The sequence below is a fragment of the Grampus griseus genome (assembly GCF_964374135.1).
Source record: "Grampus griseus genome assembly, chromosome: 1".
NCBI classification, from domain to species: Eukaryota; Metazoa; Chordata; class Mammalia; order Artiodactyla; family Delphinidae; genus Grampus; species Grampus griseus.
In genome coordinates, this window is record NC_139017.1 from 173,619,880 (window position 1) to 173,638,704 (window position 18,825).

At 52.5% G+C, this 18,825-nt stretch overlaps 1 protein-coding gene across 4 annotated transcripts in view; it reads left to right on the plus strand.

The window, feature by feature from the left end:
• The window catches only part of DHRS3 (dehydrogenase/reductase 3), a 41,914-nt gene extending 23,902 nt beyond the window's left edge, over window positions 1–18,012 (plus strand). For all 4 annotated transcript variants that reach the window (XM_082654855.1, XM_082654857.1, XM_082654858.1 and 1 more), the window contains 5 exons: window positions 8,646–8,789; window positions 9,621–9,740; window positions 10,101–10,339; window positions 14,687–14,812; window positions 17,499–18,012. In XM_082654855.1, the coding sequence (XP_082510981.1) occupies window positions 8,646–8,789; window positions 9,621–9,740; window positions 10,101–10,339; window positions 14,687–14,812; window positions 17,499–17,583 (714 nt within the window). In that variant the 3' untranslated portion in view covers window positions 17,584–18,012. The remainder of the gene's footprint in view (window positions 1–8,645; window positions 8,790–9,620; window positions 9,741–10,100; window positions 10,340–14,686; window positions 14,813–17,498) is intronic.
• The last annotated feature ends 813 nt before the right edge of the window (window positions 18,013–18,825 follow it).

Genomic DNA, 18,825 nt, shown 5'->3' on the forward strand with positions numbered 1-18,825 from the left:
CCTGTGCCTCGGTTTTCTCGAGTATGAAAAGGGTACAGTATCCCCCTCCTAGAGCTGCCAGAGGACGAGGTGAGAGACCGCAGCAGGTGCTGAGCTCAGTGCAGGCAGGTAGCGAGCCCTCGTGCTCATCCCCGTGCCTCCTAAGGGACCAGCTGGACGGTGGCCGGAAGTCTCTGCCGGCCCCAGGCTGTGGTCAGCGACTTGTGGGAAGAGGACACCGCTGGGCAATCTAATTTGAGGAGCTTCAAAACAATCCTCTCCAACAGCTGAGCCAGCAGTAGCCAGAACATTCTCTGCAGGCCCGGGCAGGGGACGAGCCTGTGCAATCCGACCACGCGGCTCCATGGGAGGCCCTGCCTGCCGCTCAGCGGTGCAGGAGCCGGAGAGGAAGGCTGGCTCTGGCCTACGTCCCTAAGAGAGGGGCCCTGTGGTGACCCGCTGAGGTCACGGCTCAACAGCGGGACACAGGTAATGAACCTGAGGCTGCTCAAAGGGCAGGGTGCAGACAGGGGTCTGGAAACAGGGCTCCCAGGAGAAAAGGCAGAAAGGAAGTCCAGGAAGGAGACAGCTGGAGATGGTACCCGATCTCTGTCATCAGTTGCCTTTTGGAAGAAGAAAGGCTGATGGCTTGTTGGGGATGTGGGAGTGATAGGCCAGCACTCCCAATGGGTGAGAGCTAGAGGCATCCAACCCGTGTTCATTCGTAGGAAAAAAAAAAAAAAACTTCCGTCCTAAAGAGCAAAGGGCTGTGATCAAGAGTGTTAGCATTCAAACTTCATTCTTTTTTTTTTTTTTTTTTAGCAGCAGAATCTTTGTAGAAATGACTACTATAGAAGCCCAATGAGAGTGCCACTGCCTGGATGATGGAGGATGGAGAGCCGGCTTGGGACCCTGTCTACCAAGCCCCCCACCCCTCGGCAGCCCCTGAAGCTCCTCGCTAGAGCCCCCAGGGTCCCCAGAGCTCAGCGTGAAAACCTCTCCTAAGAAATCCTCCTAATGGGTGACCCGCAGCCCGCTTTGCAGCTGGACGCTTTTGATGCTGGTCTCCTCCTTCCTGGGTTGGGGGTGTGAACAAAGGAGGGTCCTCTAAATCTGGTGGAAGGATGGGAATGGGGAGCTCTCTAAGATTCTGGGGTTCAACCCCGGTCAAGGCTGTGTCCACAGGTGAGGCAAAGAAGCCCCAGCTGGGGTCTTCCAGGCGTCCGTCACCCCCATGACTCCAGTTTTGTGGAGGATGGCGGGATCTTCTGTGAGCAAGTGGTGATCTATTTCTGTTCCTGGGTTAATAATAATAGTAGAAGTAGTAGTAATAATAAAAATAATAGCTAGCATTTGTCATGTCCTTTCCTCATCCTCCCAACCACCCTTCCAAGTGGATGCTTCATAACCTTAATTTATAGAGAGGTTATGTGAGTTTTCCAAGTTTGTGAAAGTGGTAGATCAGAGAACTGTACCAAGGCTATCTGGCTCCGGAGCCCATGTTCTAGGCTACTCTACTCAAGAGAGAGAGAGGTCTCTTTTTGGAAATGGACAGGCATGTGAAAGAGGAGAAAGCTCAAAATGTAACTTATCCTATAGGCATACCTACTGAGAGTGTGTATATCAGTGTTTCAAATAGGACCTGCCCGCCCACAGGCGTGTCCACTCAGCCTCTCCTTGCTGGCGACCTGCTGTGTATCACACGCTCGGTTTTGCTGTTCGCTTGTTCTCATCTGGCCACAGGATAGATTTTTATTCACACCCTCCTGCTGGAGGTGCTGGGCGTGGAGAGCTATGTGCCCTCCACATTGTGACTTTCCCGCCCCTCCCCACCCTGCCGTGCTTTGGGGTCTGGTGGGTATTTTCCTTCCATCTGAGAAGCCAGCGGAACACCGCTCTGCTCCAAAACATGGGGCCCATGGGACATGCCTGCCAAAGACCTGCCCAGGGACTTAGATCTTTCCGGGGCTGCCAATTATAAACAGATGCTCCTCCTGGGACCCACCCGGAGGCCACCCAGCTCATGTCCCTGGTGGGACCATGCGCCACAGCTGAACTCCAGCAATGAACGCCAAGGCCAAGCATTTGTGTGAGCCCCTCTGGGTGAGGGAGGCAAGGCCGGGTGGAGGAGAGGCGCTCGCTGTTCTTTGATCAGCAGATTTTTCTCGAGGTCTCCTGGGAGCAGTGCCATGAGACAAGCTTGTTGGCTTTTACTCTGTACCCGGCCCATGCTGGATGCTGAGGTCAGGAGATGACTGACTCGCTGGAGGACCTCCCGAGCCTGTGGAGGAGCTTGTTCACAAATAGGTCCAGCACACTCACATCTGTGCACTAGTGGCGGGACAAACAAGGGTTAGTGTTGGCACTCAGGAACATGGGTCCTGAGTCACACTATGCCGCTGCTTATAAGTGGTGTAACCTTGGATAAGTCATTTCATCTGTCTGCACCTCACCTGTGGAATGGAGAGAGAAGTCATACCTACTGGTGGGATTGTGAGTATGAAAGGAGAAAACACTTGGATGTAAAGTGTTCAATAAATGTTAGCCAGTATATAGTGGTGTTGTTATTGTTGTAGGGATGATGGAAGGAGGAGCCAGGGAAGCTTCAGAATTGCGGGGCCACTCAAGCAGGGTTCTGCAGGATGAATAAGAGTCCACAAGTAGCCTTGGCATTTAAAACAGAGAAAAACAGTCTGTGCTGGGCACTAGGTAGGGTCACAGTGAACCCAGGATGGGTGAGATTTAGTTCCTGCCCTCCTGGAGACAGTATGTAGATGTGAAATGGTGAGACATCACACACAGGGCCAAGTACAGTGCGTAATGAGTGAGTGTAAGCTGGGAACTCTGGAGCCCCAGTGAGCTCCCTCATGCATTCACTCAGCAGTGGGGACAGACATGCAGATAGTCACCTCACAGTGGATGGGAGCCCTGAAGAGGCAATGCCAGGGACCTGGGGAGCAAGCCAGGGTTGGACCGGCTGTGCTGAGTTACTTGTGTGAAAAATGGCCTGTTTTGGAAATGATCTGTGGGAAAGCTTTTATTCTGTCCTCCTTTTTTAAGATCATAAATGATGGAACTTGTCTTTCAGAGGCATTTTTCCTATATAGACAAGCACAAAGAAGCAAACCTATGATCCCACCCAAGACAAGCCCTGTTCTTGTGTAGCCTGGTGACGTCCACCAACTTACTACGTTTTTAGAGCTGAGATTATCCTATATGGGTAATGCTGCACCCTTTTCTCCTGACCATTTGTCCATGGTGTGAACTCTCATCATTCTAATGGCTGCAGAAGAGGGTATATCAAGGGGCTGTGCTGTGATTTTCTCAGCTCTTCCTCTCCACGGGAACTAATAACAGAGCGCAGATGCTGAACACTAGGCGGGTGCCAGCTTTTGCATGTTTCATCCTCACAAGACTCCATGAAGAGAGGAGATGGCTTTTCTTCTCCTGGGAGAGGGAATCATGGTGAAAAACCTCAGTTCAAATCCCACCTCTGCCCCTTGGTTGCTGTGTGACCTCAGACAAGTTGCTTAGCCTCTCTGAGTTGCAGTTTCCTTAGATATACAACGGGCATAATACAGCAACCACAGAAATGTCCCAGTTTCAACAACGTTCCCCTTTTTATTCTTTATCCCACTCACAGCGGTTTGTGTCCGGCTGTTTTCTCATTCCTTCGCTGTCTCCCTGAGGCAGAGACCATGTCTGTTTTGCTCTCCGTTAAATCCCGCAAAGGCACAACACCCAGCCCGCTGCAGGCCCTCTGCGTGGTCCTGTCGAGGGGTTGTGGATGTTGAGGGACATGAAGCTGAGGTCTGGGTGGGAATAAACACTGGTGTGAGGACTCAGGGGATTTGGGAGCAGAATTCTCAATGCTCAGAAAAATCCCACCGTCCCTCGGGTTTCAGGGGTGCATCTGAGGAGGACAAAGGCTCTGGGTTCAAATCCTGCCCCCGCCACCCACTGAGTGCGACTTTGGACGAGTTAACTCAGCGCCTTTGAGCCAGTGTCCTCAGCCATAAAACGTGGATCGTGGGCTTCCCTGGTGGCGCAGTGGTTGAGAGTCCGCCTGCCGATGCAGGGGACGCGGGTTCGTGCCCCAGTCCGGGAAGATCCCACATGCCGCGGAGCGGCTGGGCCCGTGAGCCATGGCCGCTGAGCCTGCGCGTCCGGAGCCTGTGCTCCGCAATGGGGGAGGCCACAACAGTGAGAGGCCCGCGTACCGGGAAAAAAAAAAAAAAAAAAAAAAAGTGGCTCGTGATAGCCTTCAGCTTTGGGGGCTGCTCGGGGGTTCAGGCTCGCTGCGAGGTCAGCTCCGAGGGAGAGGAGGGCGGGACCCCGTGCCTCTGCTGGGAGGCCTGGGACGCCAGAGGTCTTCACCCCCCCTTCCCTCCTCCTCCCCGGGACGGAAGCTAGCCATTTGCCCCCCGAGGGGAGGGGAGGCCAAGGGGTGTCTAGTGCCCCTGAGCTCTTATTTTATAAACTCGGCTTAAGCGTAAATCCCGGGGCCGCTGACCCTCCCCAGCTGCGCCCTGTCCTGGGAGTTGATTAAGAGGAGGCCATGTTGGGTTCCAAGGGCTCATAAATCTGCCCCCTCCCCAGGCTGCTTACCCCACGCTCCTCTCAGCCCCTTGCCTCCCGCCCACCCCATCCTTACCCGCATTTGGGCACTGGGTGGGACTCCTGTCCTGTCAGCTGTCCGGGGTCACCCCCAGGTGACTCTGGTGAGAAGCCACCCGGACCAGCCTCTGAGCTGTACCTGCCAGGTTCCTGGTCGGTGACTCTGGGTCCCCAGAGGGGTCCGGGCAGGGCACTGGAAGAGGAGGGACAGTGGCTGTAGCAGCTCCAACTGGGCGGCTCCTAGCCAGGAAGGGCCCCCATCCCCCCACGCAGCGCTCTCCCTCACCTCCCACCCCCAGTGGCTCAGTTACTGGAAGGCTCCATCGAGGTGACCAGCCCTGGCCTCCCTGTCACCATGGAGACGCACCTGGGTCCTAAGACAGGAAGATGCCCAGCCTGGCTCCCCAGGGACTCGCCTGAGGAAATGCACAGCAGTGCAGAGGCTGCACACACACACGCACACACACGCACACACACGCGCGCACACACGCACACACACACGCGCGCACACACACACGCGCGCGTGCGCGCACACACACGCGCACGCGCACGCACACACGCACGCGCGCGCGCACACACGCACACGCACACACGTGCACGCGTGCAGAGAGAGGCACATTCACTCAGACACGCACAGAGAGAGACACACAGTGAGGCACACACACACACACGCACACACACGTGCACGCGTGCAGAGAGAGGCACATTCACTCAGACACGCACAGAGAGAGACACACAGTGAGACACACACACACACACACACGCACACACACGTGCACGCGTGCAGAGAGAGGCACATTCACTCAGACACGCACAGAGAGAGACACACAGTGAGGCACACACACACACGTGCACGCGTGCAGAGAGAGGCACATTCACTCAGACACGCACAGAGAGAGACACACAGTGAGGCACACACACACACACACACACACACGCACACACACGTGCACGCGTGCAGAGAGAGGCACATTCACTCAGACACGCACAGAGAGAGACACACAGTGAGGCACACACACACACACGCACACACACGTGCACGCGTGCAGAGAGAGGCACATTCACTCAGACACGCACAGAGAGAGACACACAGTGAGGCTGCACACACACACACACACACACGTGCACGCGTGCAGAGAGAGGCACATTCACTCAGACACACACAGAGAGAGACACACAGTGAGGCGCACACACACACACACACACACACGTGCACGCGTGCAGAGAGAGGCACATTCACTCAGACACGCACAGAGAGAGACACACAGTGAGGCACACACACACACACACACACACGCACGCACACACACGTGCACGCGTGCAGAGAGGCACATTCACTCAGACACGCACAGAGAGAGACACACAGTGAGGCACACACACACCGGCCTGGGCCTCACCTCACAGCTCAGTCCTGGGTGGTTCTGAGGCTCTGGGTGAAAGTCCGGGTCTCGCTGACTCTTGGGCTAAGCAGCCTCTGTGTTGGAGGTTCTGGGACCCTAAATGGCTCAGTCGAGGAAACTGGGCTTGTCTCAGCCTCAGAGAGGCTATTTAACCACCTCCCGTCCTGTCCCACCTACGGCCATGAACTTTCGTTCATTCGCCCAACAAATAGCACTTGCATTGCTGGGCCCTGAGATATGAAATGAACAAGGCAGGATCAGGGCCCCCGGGAGCTCCCTGCTCAGAGGGGTGGGTGGGGTGAGGAGGACAGAAAGCAAACCCGTCACAGTGTCTGGGGAGAGGTGGGGCCTCTGAGCACAGAGCATGAGGCCAGCCCCCCAGCCCACCAGGGGCATCCTCAACAGACCCCCAAAAGGACATGGCCAGACCTCAGCGTCCCACCTGGATGTATATACGTGGAAGACAGTGGGGCACAGCCTTCGTTTCGCCTCCCTCACCCTAGCCCCTGTTTCCCTCTCCAGGGTGTCCTTCTAGCCATGCAGACCGAGCTGGCCTTCCCTGTTCCCTTTCTGCTGGTTTTCTTGTGCTCCCAGGCACCTGGACCGCTGCGCCTTCCAACAAGCCCCTACCCCCACTTTAAGCTTGCCTTCTCTTGTCCAGAAGTTCTCAGAGTCCCGGAGGCTCCTCTCTCATCCTCAGCCAGGCCCTAGGAAACTCTGCAAGCCCCAGGGTCCTGTTCCCCATATGAGATGGATGTGGGATGGGGTTAGGCAGGGACCAGGGTATGAGAAATGAGGCCAAGGATTTCCTTCACCTCAGACTGACATACTCAGAAATTACATGGATGGATGATGGAGTGGGGTGGATGGATGGATGAGTGGATGGATGGATGTGAGGAAGGATGGATGGACAGACAGATGGGGTGACAAGGGAGGATGGAAGGAAACTAGGATGACAGTGACTACCAGGCAAGAGTGAGGTCTGATATGGTGGAAGATGCCTGAACAGATGTTTATCTCTTCTCCGTGAAGGAATCTCTCCAGCCTCTCCTGGAGGAACACATTCTAAGTCTGTTTTTAGTTCAACAGACAAGAAAGTGTCCCTTGGAGCCTGTCTAATTGCAGACCTTTTGCTCTTGAAGGACTTTTGTGGTCGTGGAGGGTGGCTGATGGAATTCTCCCTCGTAAAGCCTTTCCTGTATTTCAAGACTCCAATTAAAATAAATAAACTGGTTGGACAAGGTGGGGTTTTCAAACTGGGCTTTCCCAGAGATGTTTCAAGAGTTGAAAGAACACTTTTATTTTCCTTTAAGAAATATTTCGAAAGTTTTAAAAACTCTAATAAAAAAGTCAAATCCATGGAAGCCACCAACACATTTGTGTGTCCCGCCAGCTAACCCATTTTGTGCCTTTTGTGGTTATGTGAAAGTTCTGAGATTTCAAGGTAAACAATTGATAAACGGTTATCACCAACAACTACTTATCTGCGTGACTTTTCTCCTTACCGAGTCCAGAGCAAAGTACAAAAATCAGTTAGATGCTGGTCTGGCGTGACTGGAGTTAGTCCATCACTCCCACTTGAGAATGTTTGTCTTCGCAGCTCAGCCCTTCTACTCTCATTCGTTGCTTTTAGTGTAAGAAAATATGGAGTTGGACGTGTAATTTGTTCCTTTTACTGGTTTCACATATGGGGTTCCGTGTTAGGTTTTATTTTTTAAGGAGAAATTTCATGAATAATTTTTAAAAGAAAGAGAAGAAACCAAAATAGAAACCCATTAGATTAATCCCCCAGGAGACTTTTATCTCTTCCTTTCTCTGATTCTCTCCAGCCCCCAGCCTTTCTCCCTCTGTGCTGATTAAGCTGGGTCTCAGGATTCTTCGTTCCCCGTCACCCGACCCTGGTTCTTTTACCAACAGGGGCCTCTCTGGACCCAACGACGTACCATGGGAAGGAGTGTCATTCTCCTGTGGGTCAAGGTTGAGAATTAGCCCGGCCTTTTATGGCCAGCCATTCATAAATTTGCCCAATCCCCTTTAAGGATTCAGGTCTTGGTCCTGCCAGGGTCACTTCCTGGTCTAATGAGTCCCGCGTTTATTACCTGCGGGGTGAGGTCGTGTTTCCTTCCCCAGAGGAGCCCAGCTGCCTGTCTTCCCGGCCCTCCTCCTGCCGGACCACAGCTGGGTGGAAGGGAAGGCTTTGCTCAGCCTCCAGGCACCTCACGGTCAGAACCTCGCAGTCCGTTCATCGGCGGGGCTCTAGACCTCAGTGGTGAGAAGGCCAGCTTGTTTCTAGCTCAGAGCATTCTGGAACATTGTACAGAAAGAGCTCTGCTACTACTTTTAACTAGGTAGGATCATTGGAATTGGGCCGACAGGAGGCTTCCTCCTGGAAGCAATACGTGAGAAAGACTTGTGAATCACGCGTCCACCAAAGGGTCATGAACAGGCTCAGAAACTCTTGGTTGCCTTCAGAGTAGGCTATATATATCCCTTTAGCAAATCATACTGTGACTTTGCATACTCTCTTTGAATGGAATCAGGGAGGCCAGTCCTGGGGCAAATTACATACGGAATTTCTGGTGGCAATCATCGAATCACGATGGCTTCCTTAATGACCCCGTGTTCAGTACTGCTATCCTCTCCTTCCAGATCGTTCTGTGGGGCCGGACTGAGAAATGCCTGAAGGAGACGACGGAGGAGATTCGGCAGATGGGCACCGAGTGCCACTACTTCATCTGCGATGTGGGCAACCGGGAGGAGGTGTACCAGACGGCCAAAGCTGTCCGGGAGAAGGTGGGCAGCCTGTGAGGGGCCGGCCTCAGCTCTGCCAGACACTGGTGGGGAATGCTGGCCAAAGAGAACATTCTCACGTGGCCTGGGAGAGAGCTTTGCCTATGGCAGAATGGCTATTTTCAGGGCATCTTGGAGGGCTTTCCTACGAAGCTGGCCCAAGTTGTGCGTGCGTGTGCGTGCGTGTGCATGTGTGTGTTGCAGGGGGCAGGGACTAGGGCATAGGTTGATTACGTAAGCGGACTGATCACCTGTTGTCCCCTTTGGAAGTTTAGATCTTGTGAGTTTCTATCCTAGATCCTGGGGGACAAATGTCCCATTGCCCTCTGGGAAAATCCCCGACTCCAGCCATCTATTTAGACTGAATGCATCACTGAGCTCCAAGAGAGCAGAAACCACCATTAGATATCTGACACATGGTAAATGTTAACTATTTTTATGTAACAATAACCTCATTTATTATAGATGTGCTCTGTGCCAGGTACATTATGTGCCATAAATTATTTCTTTTTTCTGCTTTTTTTTTTTTTTTCTTTTTTTTTTTTTTGCCACACTGCACGGCTTGCAGGATCTTAGTTCCCTGATCGGGGATTGAACCCAGGCCCTCGGCAGTGAAAGTGCAAAGTCCTAACCACTGGACTGCCAGGGAATTCCCAGCCATAAATTCTTTCTGATCCCCAGAACGACCCTGGTATGGTTATTAGCCCCATCTTACAAATCAAGATTGATGCTCAGAGAGGTGATGTGACTTCCCAAGACCAGGTCCCTCCTCTCCAAGTGCAAGCCACTGGGGCTGCCCGCCCTAACGGCCCCTCGACCCCCTGTTGCCCACAGGTGGGCGACATCACCATCCTGGTGAACAACGCCGCCGTGGTCCATGGGAAGAGCCTGATGGACAGTGACGATGATGCCCTTCTCAAGTCCCAGCACATCAACACCCTGGGCCAGTTCTGGGTAAGTTTATCCTGAGACTGAGCCAGCCCTGGGCATGTCAGTGACATGCTTCTTCCCTCCAGGGACCCTGGGAGCTATAGGGGAGTGGGGAGAGGCTCGCCAGGGCTTGGGCTCAGGCCAGGGGGGATGTCCTAGGATAGGGTGACCGGACAAGACGAATGACCGGCTGCCCCAGGAGGCATCTGGAATTTCTGAAATGTGGGGCTCAGTGCCCTCGGCCCGCACGCCTCCCATCCCAGGAAAGCCTGGTCTCTGGCGTAGTGTATTGTGTACAGGCTGGTCTGTTCTCCCTGAGGGGGGCGGTAGAGGGGCTGTTGGAAGCCGTGGCTGCTGCACACTGACCTCCCCACCCACCCTTAGACCACCAAGGCCTTCTTGCCACGGATGCTGGAGCTGCAGAACGGCCACATCGTGTGTCTCAACTCCGTGCTGGCGCTCTCTGCCATCCCCGGCGCCATTGACTACTGCACGTCCAAAGCCTCAGCCTTCGCCTTCATGGAGAGCCTGACGCTGGGGCTGCTGGACTGTCCAGGCGTCAGCGCCACCACCGTGCTGCCCTTCCACACCAGCACCGAGATGTTCCAGGGCATGAGGGTCAGGTCAGTGGCAGGGGACCCCCTCTCCGAGCCAAGTCCCTCCAGCAGATCGGATCAGGGGAAAGACTCGTTACACACAGAGACCCAAAATCTTAAAATAACCCAGAACCCTTTATCTCTGGCTTTTTGGTCTCATACCTGATTCTCCATCTGCAGGGCAGTGGGGTTCTATAGTGGTTTAGGGTCCTGCTTCTCAGGTCAGGGGGCTTGTACAGAGTTCCCATGCTAAATGCATGCAATGGAATACTACCCAACTATAAAAAGGGAACCAAGTATTGGTAAGTGAACAATATGGATGAATCTCAAATGTTGAGAGAAAGAAACCAGAGACATAAAAGTGCATTCTGCATGATTCCATCTGTCTGAAGTTCTACAACAGGCAAAACTGGACCGAGGTGATAGAAATCAGAACAGTGACCACACAAGAGGAGTGGGGACATAGCCTGGCAGAGAGCACCAGGGAACCTTCTAGGCTTTTAGAAATGTTCTCTCTTCTTGATTTGAGTGGGGGTTACATAGGTAAAAATTGATCATGCTGGACACAAGATTTATGCCTTTTATTGTATGCAAGTTATAGCTCAGTTTAAAGAAATACTGAAGCCCACCCACCCCTCCTCCAGGCCACTTAAATCAACGGGAATGGGAACCACTGGTTTAGAGCTTGTGCTTTGGAGCCAGGCCCCTGGGGTGTGTGTGACCTTGAGCCCAATTAGTTCCCGCTCCTGCCTCTGATGCTAATCTGTAGAATGGGATGATGGGAATGTCTACCCTTAGGGTTCTGTGATAGGGATAAAATGGGGTCTAGCATGCAACACCGTATGTGCTACATAGTAAGTACCCAGTAAATGGTGCTATAACGATGTGCGCTCGTGAAGGGGCATAAGATTATAGATAAATGAAAATGTGGAATCATCCCAAAACTATTTTCCTTGTTTTTTGCAATGCAACATATGATGATAATTTTGCTTTCTAAATGATATGCATCAGCTTCTTCCAAACATGAGGATAGCGTGGAAGTGTCATTGTGAGAGTTTCCTGAGAGAGTAGAAGGCATGTGGCGTAGTGCCTCCGGGTGGGAATCACTCAGAACACCTTAGTGATTATCACTGAGTCTGGTTTTGCTATCAAGAATCAAAACACCTGGTCTTGCAGACATAGATATGGAGAACAGACTTCTGGTTGCCAAGGGGGAGGCGGGGCAGGGGAGGGAAGGAATGGTAGTTTGGGATTAGCAGAAGCAAACTATTATATATAGGATGGATAAACAACAAGGTCCTACTGTATAGCACAGGGAACTATATTCAGTATCCTGTGACAAACCATAAAGGAAAAGAACATATATGTGTGTGTGTGTATAACTGAGTCACTTAGCTGTACAGCAGAAATTCACACAATATTGTAAATCAACTATACTTCAATAAAATTAAGGAAAAAACACAACTCCCTGTTTGGAATCACACCTCAGCTACTGAAGGGTGACGAAATCTTGAACCAGTTTTGTTACCACTCTGAACTTTACTTTGCTCATCTGTCAAAGTGAAAATAATACCTCATAGGATTATTGAGAGAATTAGAAATAACACATGTAACGTATCTAGTGTGAAGCCCAGGGCATGTGAGATGCTCAGTAACGAACTGCTGCTCTTATTATTTTTACTAACAAACATCTTCATAAGTGCATAAGTTATCAATCTTCCTAGCAGACTTCAGTCATCACAGATGTATATATTTCCACCTGACTTATATGCAGTTATCATAGAAGCTGAATTTAGAGGAGGCTGGATTAATGACTATTAATGTTCCATGTTGGTTTTTTCCCCCAATGATGTCTTGGTTTGGTTTCTTTTCATCTGGGTATACAGGAGGTGCTCAAACAATGCATATTGGATGGAAGTGCCGCAGTGGCGACCCATGGTTCTAATCGGGTGCCCTGAAGTGGGCAGGACATTCACAGACCTCGCATCCCTGTGCCTGTTTCGCCTTCTGGCATAGTTTCCTCTCCATCACTCTAAGAAGGAAACCCAAGGCCTCCCCCAGATCATTTTCCCACAGTGGCTCAGAATGTGGACCCAGGCTGTGGGGGCCTAATCCCAGCTCCCTGTGACCTTGGGCAAATTACTTCGCTTTCCTGTGCCTCGGTTTCCTTGTCTGTAAGAAGGGATTGATAATGGTACCCTGGCCTCACAGGCTAGATGAGCTCCTGTGCGTGAATCAACTAGCCAGCTGGCAAGTAGTGAGCACTAGGTGAAGGTTAGTTACCTGTGGATTGCAGGTGAGCCCCGAGGGCTTGGGAGAAGGGCAGTAAAATGTTGATTGGTACCTAACCAACTGCCATTTCAGGAAGGAAGGAAGGAAGGAAGGAAGGAAGGGGAAAAAAAGAAAGAAAGAAAAGCATTGGCTTCCTCTCCAACCATGCTTAGCAGCTTCCATGCTTAGCAGCGTCCCAGGGTTGAGGGTGGGAGACATGTTTAGGGCAAAACTGATGGGTTTTCTGGCAAGAGTGGCCATACAGGTGGGTGCTGTTGTTTGTAAATTGCTCTTTACTGATCTTCTTTATGTTCCAGCCACACCAGACACCTTACAAACGCTTCTGCGTTTGACCCTCCACAACCCTGCGAGAGCTCTTATCCCCATTTCTCAGATGAGGAAAGTGAGGCTCTGAGAAGCAAAGTTACTTGCCCAAGACGACACAGATAGAAATTGGCTGAGCGTGCTCTTTCAAGGGGTTTGTGCAGCCTCCGTGGGAGTTCGTAGCTCTGCCAGTTCCCCGGGTGCCCATCCCACACACCACAGAGGGAAAAGGGAAAGCCCCACCAGCGGGCGTGTGTGAGGCATCCCCTCTGTCAGGTTCTCCCGCAGGGATCCTACCAGGAAGAGCCCCCTGAGCCCACGGAGCTTGGTCTGTCCATCCTGTCTTCCAGTCCCCCCAGAAGCAGCCCTGGCCCAAGTGGGGGCTGGAAACCCACACTGTCCACCGTATCTGTGGGGCTCCAGCGTCACGAGCCGTCTCACGCGTCCATCTCCACAGGACCCTGAGGCCGGCCCTTCCAGACTGCAGGGTCGTGGGCATCCTGGCAGCCCGTCATGATGGCAAAGGAAGCCAAGGGTTGGGGGCGAGCTCTGTGGACTCTCTGAGGCCAGCCAAGCCCGCGCTGGGGGCCCAGGAGTTGCCTTTTGCTCAGGGTGACATCATCCCCAGGTGACTCATCACCCTCAGTCCTCCTGGTGCCGGAGCAGCTCACCAGCCCTTTGTGGGACTGAGGTCAGAGCCAGCAGCATCAGTCCTGCACCTATAGACCCAGGAGCGGTGGGACAAGCAGCAAGTGAGGGACAGGGGAGACAGAGCACGGGTCTGGGGCTCCTGCGGGCCTGGTTTGACTCCCCAGTCCCCACCATCCCCAGAGCCTCGGCTTCCTTCTCTGGCAGTTGGAGCAAATGATGCCTGTTGATCACTCAGCACAGGCCTGGCGCTAAGGGAGCATCATCCCTGTACGGGTCTCAGGTCAGATGTCTCTGAACAGGCATGAGAACCCCCTGATGTTTGCTTACTCAGCCATTCATTCATTTATCAACCCCATGGAAACGCCCTGTAGATGTTTGAATGAATCGGTGAGTGTATCCATGAATTAGGGAATGAGTGAGTAAACCAGCAAGTGGTAGGGGAATGCCACATCGTTCAGTGTCTACCCACTCAGCAAGCATTTATTGAGCACCTACTATATCCCAGACACTGCACACAGGGCATACAGCAGGGAGCAAGACCCACCAGACTTCTGCCCTTGGGGAACTCAGGGGAGACAGGCCATTCACAGGAAACAAGCAGACAGGCAAGGCCATTCTCGATTCAGTCAAGGCAATTATCAGGGGGCTGAGATTAGAGGGCACTCTGAGTGGATGGGAGGAAGGAGCCAGGCTGATGGGACAGCTGAGATGGGAAAGATCTTAAGTGACAGGGTGGGCAGGATCGTTGGGGCAGGGTGAGAAGGAGGAAAGGTGAGGCCCAGAGTGGGTAGGACTGAAAGCAGAGCGAGGGGCCCCAGGAGGGCTTTAGCAAGGCCAGACGGGATATGAGTGAGGTTTGGGGGAGCCCTCTGCAGTGCTCTAAGAATGGGTCCCAGGTGGGTGGGTGGGCTAGAAGCCCTCAATTCTCAAGGGGAGACTTGCTGGGAGGAGTGAGAGGAAGAGGAACTCCTGACACATCCCGGGCGGCAGGGAGAGTGTTCCAAACAGGTATCAAGTCTCCCACACAGGAGAAGCCAAAGGGATGACCCTGACATGTTAGCCACAGGGGTTTTCAGCAGAAGCGCTCGCTTCTCAGGGGAAACCCACACTGTCTCTTCCTGCCTGCAGGTTCCCCAACCTCTTCCCGCCCCTAAAGCCGGAGACCGTGGCCCGGAGGACGGTGGAAGCCGTGCAGCTCAATCAGGCCCTCCTCCTCCTCCCGTGGACGATGCACGCCCTCATTATCTTGAAAAGGTATGGGGCTGGGGGAGGAAGCTCTGGGTCAGGGTCATGCTGGCCATTTCCCCTTCTCCCTGTGGACCCTGGTGGGGAAGAGGCCTCAGGCAAGAGAAAGTACCCCGGTGATTGATTAGTCATGTCTGCCTGCTGTGGGCGTGAAAGTGAGAGCAGTGGCACGTGTGCCATGGATATACTATCCTTACTAAGGAGTGGCGGTTCTCAAACTTGTTGGTCTCAAGAACCCTTTACAATCTTAAAAATTATTGAAGAACCCAAAGTGCTTTTATCTCTGTGAGTTGTATCTATTGTATTAGAAATTAAAACTGAGAAAATATTTTATGGGATTTATACATTTATTCATTTATATATAGCAAGAAAAAATCCATTCAGTGTTAACGTAAATGATATTTTTGTGAAAAGTAAATGTATTTTCCAAAAAAAGAAATGTAGTAAGAAGAATGGCATTATTTTATATTTTTGCAAAGCTCTTTATTATCTGAATTAATTGAAGACAACTGGATGCTCATATCTGCTTCTGATTTTAATCTGTTGATGTCATATGTCACGTAGCCTCTGGAAAACTCAGCTGTACACTCATGAGAGAATGAGACTTAAAAAGTCAAAACCTGTCTCAGTATTATAATAAAAATAGTTTGACCTGGCAGACAGACCCCTGAAGAGATCTCAGGTACCCCCAAGGGTTCCTGGGCCACACTCTGAGAACTGCTATTCTAGAGACTAAATCTTGGCCCTAGCCTTCAGGAAGTTCAATCTAATAGGGAAGACTAGCGGTCCAGTGGTTAAGGCTCTGCGCTTCAGCTGCAGGGGCACGGGTTCAATCCCTGGTTGGGGAACTAGGATCCCGCATGCTGTGTGGCACGGCCAAAAATAAAATAAAATAGAATCAAATTTTAAAATGAACATCAGTGAATGGGGAAGACAGGGATTTCGTTGCCAAAGGCTCGGGATTCACAGAAACATCCCTGGTGGGATTTACCAGGGCAGACCACCTTGGGGGGTAGGCTTTACAGAGGAGACCATCTTCCTCCAAAATGTGCCCAGCATCACATTCCCTAGAACTTTCCAGACTCTGGGCAACAAACCATTCCCATCCCACTCCCACGCTGAAGGGGCCATTGCAGGTGCCCCACTAAACACTGTTTTCATAGGCCTCTCGTGCTGCACAGAGAGCTTTGACCCCGGAGCCCGAGTGACCGTGGACTCTTGGCTCCCCTGGGCCCCCAACCCCCAGATGACTGAACCCCTCTGACCTGAAAGGCCTTTTCAGGAGGTGAAGCACCCAAGTGCCTTTATCGGATGTCAACCCCCAGGAAACCAGGTTCCCCTCTGGCTGCTGTGGACACAGTGGGCATTTGAGGAGCTACTCTAACTGCAGGCAAGAAACCTCAGGACCCGGGGACACATCAGTCCCTTTCAGTGACACAGAGTAGGGGACTCCGGGCATTCAGGCCACACCTCAGCCTCCCTCAGTCCATCCTGACTGTTGCTTTGAGATGCTACTTGGCCGCCTCTGTGAGCCTTGGAGAGCAGGGACTTGGATCCTCACCAAAGCCAAGCTGATCTTCCACCGCAGGGAGTTTCTTAGAAGCTTTTGGGGACATTCTAGAAAAAAAGCTAGTTTGTCTAGAACACCTCGGCACTCTCCACAGTAAGCACCCAGCCTACATTTTGTGTTCTATCCCCCACTACTTTCCCACAAGAAGCAGAGGCCAGCCCCTCCCCATTCCCTGCACCGCGCCTCCTTTCACCTTCCCCAAGAGAAATCTTCACAGGCTCAACTCTAGTGCCACCACCCCCAGGAAGCCTTCCAGATTGCTCCAGCTGGAAGTGAGGCTTTCCCATGTTGCAACTAGAATGGACCAGGGCCCTTCAATTTCATTCAACAGAGGAACTGAGGGCGTCTCTCTACTGGGCCCTGTGCTAAGTGCCGGGATCAGAGATGAAATATCTACCGCAGAGGCACCCATGGACTTGACAAGTAAACAGCAAGCACAACTCCGGGGGTTGTTGGGGAAGCATAGAGCTATGGGGAGCCCCAGGAAAGGCCTAGGGGTGAGTCTGGGAAGTTTCCTACAAGAAGCAAGAAATTGTGTCATGCTAAAGAACAAGGCCTGAAGGTATATGCAGGTGTTTTACTATCTGGAGGGACATAAAGGATGAGACGTAACACCTGAGGTCCCACCTATAGGAAAACATCACTATGCAGTGGAACAAACTTGGCCGAGAATCTTGAGATGGCAGAGGACAGATTTTGGCATCAACTGTATCATGTGCACAGTGTGGCTGTTTCATAAATAATACATGGAAAAAAAAGAGGAGGTGACACCCAGTACCTAACTCCTCAGCCCCATACAGTAAATGTTTGTTGAATAAGTGGCATTTGGAGTTAATTGATCTCTGAGATACGTTTGGGCCCTAAAATGCTAAGAGTGTGGCTTTGAAAGTTTGTAACGCCCACCCTTTACCTTGTAAATAGCTATTTACCTACTTACTTGAAAGCCCTTCCTCCATGGAGGGGTGGGTCGTGGTGGCTTGTCGGGGGAGCCGGTGTATGTTGGAGAGAGGGGTGGGGAGAGCTTATGGGAACCATCACTTTACTACACCCCTTGTATGGCTACCAGTGACCCGGCCACTGGTCTCCCCACTAACCATCTTCTCTTTTCCCTCCCCACTCCACCAGCATACTCCCACAGGCTGCCCTCGAGGAGATCCACAAATTCTCAGGAACCTACACCTGCATGAACACTTTCAAAGGGCGAACATAAAGGCAGGACGCAAAGACAGGCTTAAAAGCCACAGAACCTGAGGGGGCGTGGGCACCTGGGCACACGCCCATGTGCCTGTCCCTTGACACACTTCTGCTGCATGAGCAGGACTGCTCCTCCCCTGGGGAGGAATCTGGCTGTGCCCCCAGGCCAGCCCCAGGACCTTTGCACAGGACTGACGGGTGTAACTCTGACCCCCGTGGGGAGGCAAGAAACCAGCCAGCAGCTGCCTTGACACTTTTGTACATTTCTGATTCTGTAGAGTTCATTGTTAAATCGCTTCTCAAGTCTAACCAGCCTCGGCAACGTGCATAGACTATTTCCGGGAGGGACTGTGCCCACGCACTCCTCCTTCCCCTCCAAACTCCACTCATCCTCAGCTTGTGCAAACTGGTTGAACGGCAGGAATACAAAATAAAGAGAGATGGCTTTTGCGAATTCCTTTGTTGAAATCCTTGACCTCTGGTCCTTAGTGGTCAGTGGGGAAGGCATCAGACCCAACCACAACACCCCATCCTTTGAGAGAGAATTGGTCTGCTCAGGGTCCCCAGCTGCCGGGAGTGGAGTAGGCAAGAAGGAGGCAGAGATCGGGAGAAAAACTGGAGCCCAGGCCTGGGAGTACATGGCTCCTTGCCAGCTCTGCCAGGCCCGGCCCAACAGCCATGGGTTGGGGGGCACTTTGCCTTCCTACCTGCATCCCTGGTAGGACCATAGTGACCTAGTCTGCAGAGACCAGCTCTCTGTCCTTCCACAGCCCCACCAGCCACCAGGCCACCAACTCAGCAGAGCAGAACCAGGCTTTATCGAGCCCCTCCTGTCTACCTACCACGTGCTGGGTGCTGAGAGGGGAATGTTGCCCAAAATTCAGCCCAAATTCAGAAGACCACCAGCACAGCAAGGCCAGTGCTAAGGGGGTGCTGTGGGCCCCTGGGCCAGGTTTGATTGCAGGGGGTAGAAGTGAAATAGCAAAGGAGAGGGAGGTCTGGAACGGCAGAGGGGATTAACGTGGGCTCAGTCAATGGAGAAAAATGACAGCCAAGGAGATGTGGGGAGAGATGCCCCAGCGTCCCTCTGGTGTGCATCCTCTCCTGCTGCAGCAAGCTTAATAAACCTGACCTTGGGCCGGGGGACAGGTGGACAATGGAATCTCATCTAAGGCGCCTCCATCCACACAGCTCTTGCAGGTGGGTGGCGGGGTGGGGGAGGGGAGCAGGCAGTGGCTCCAGGAGATGACGGAGGAGA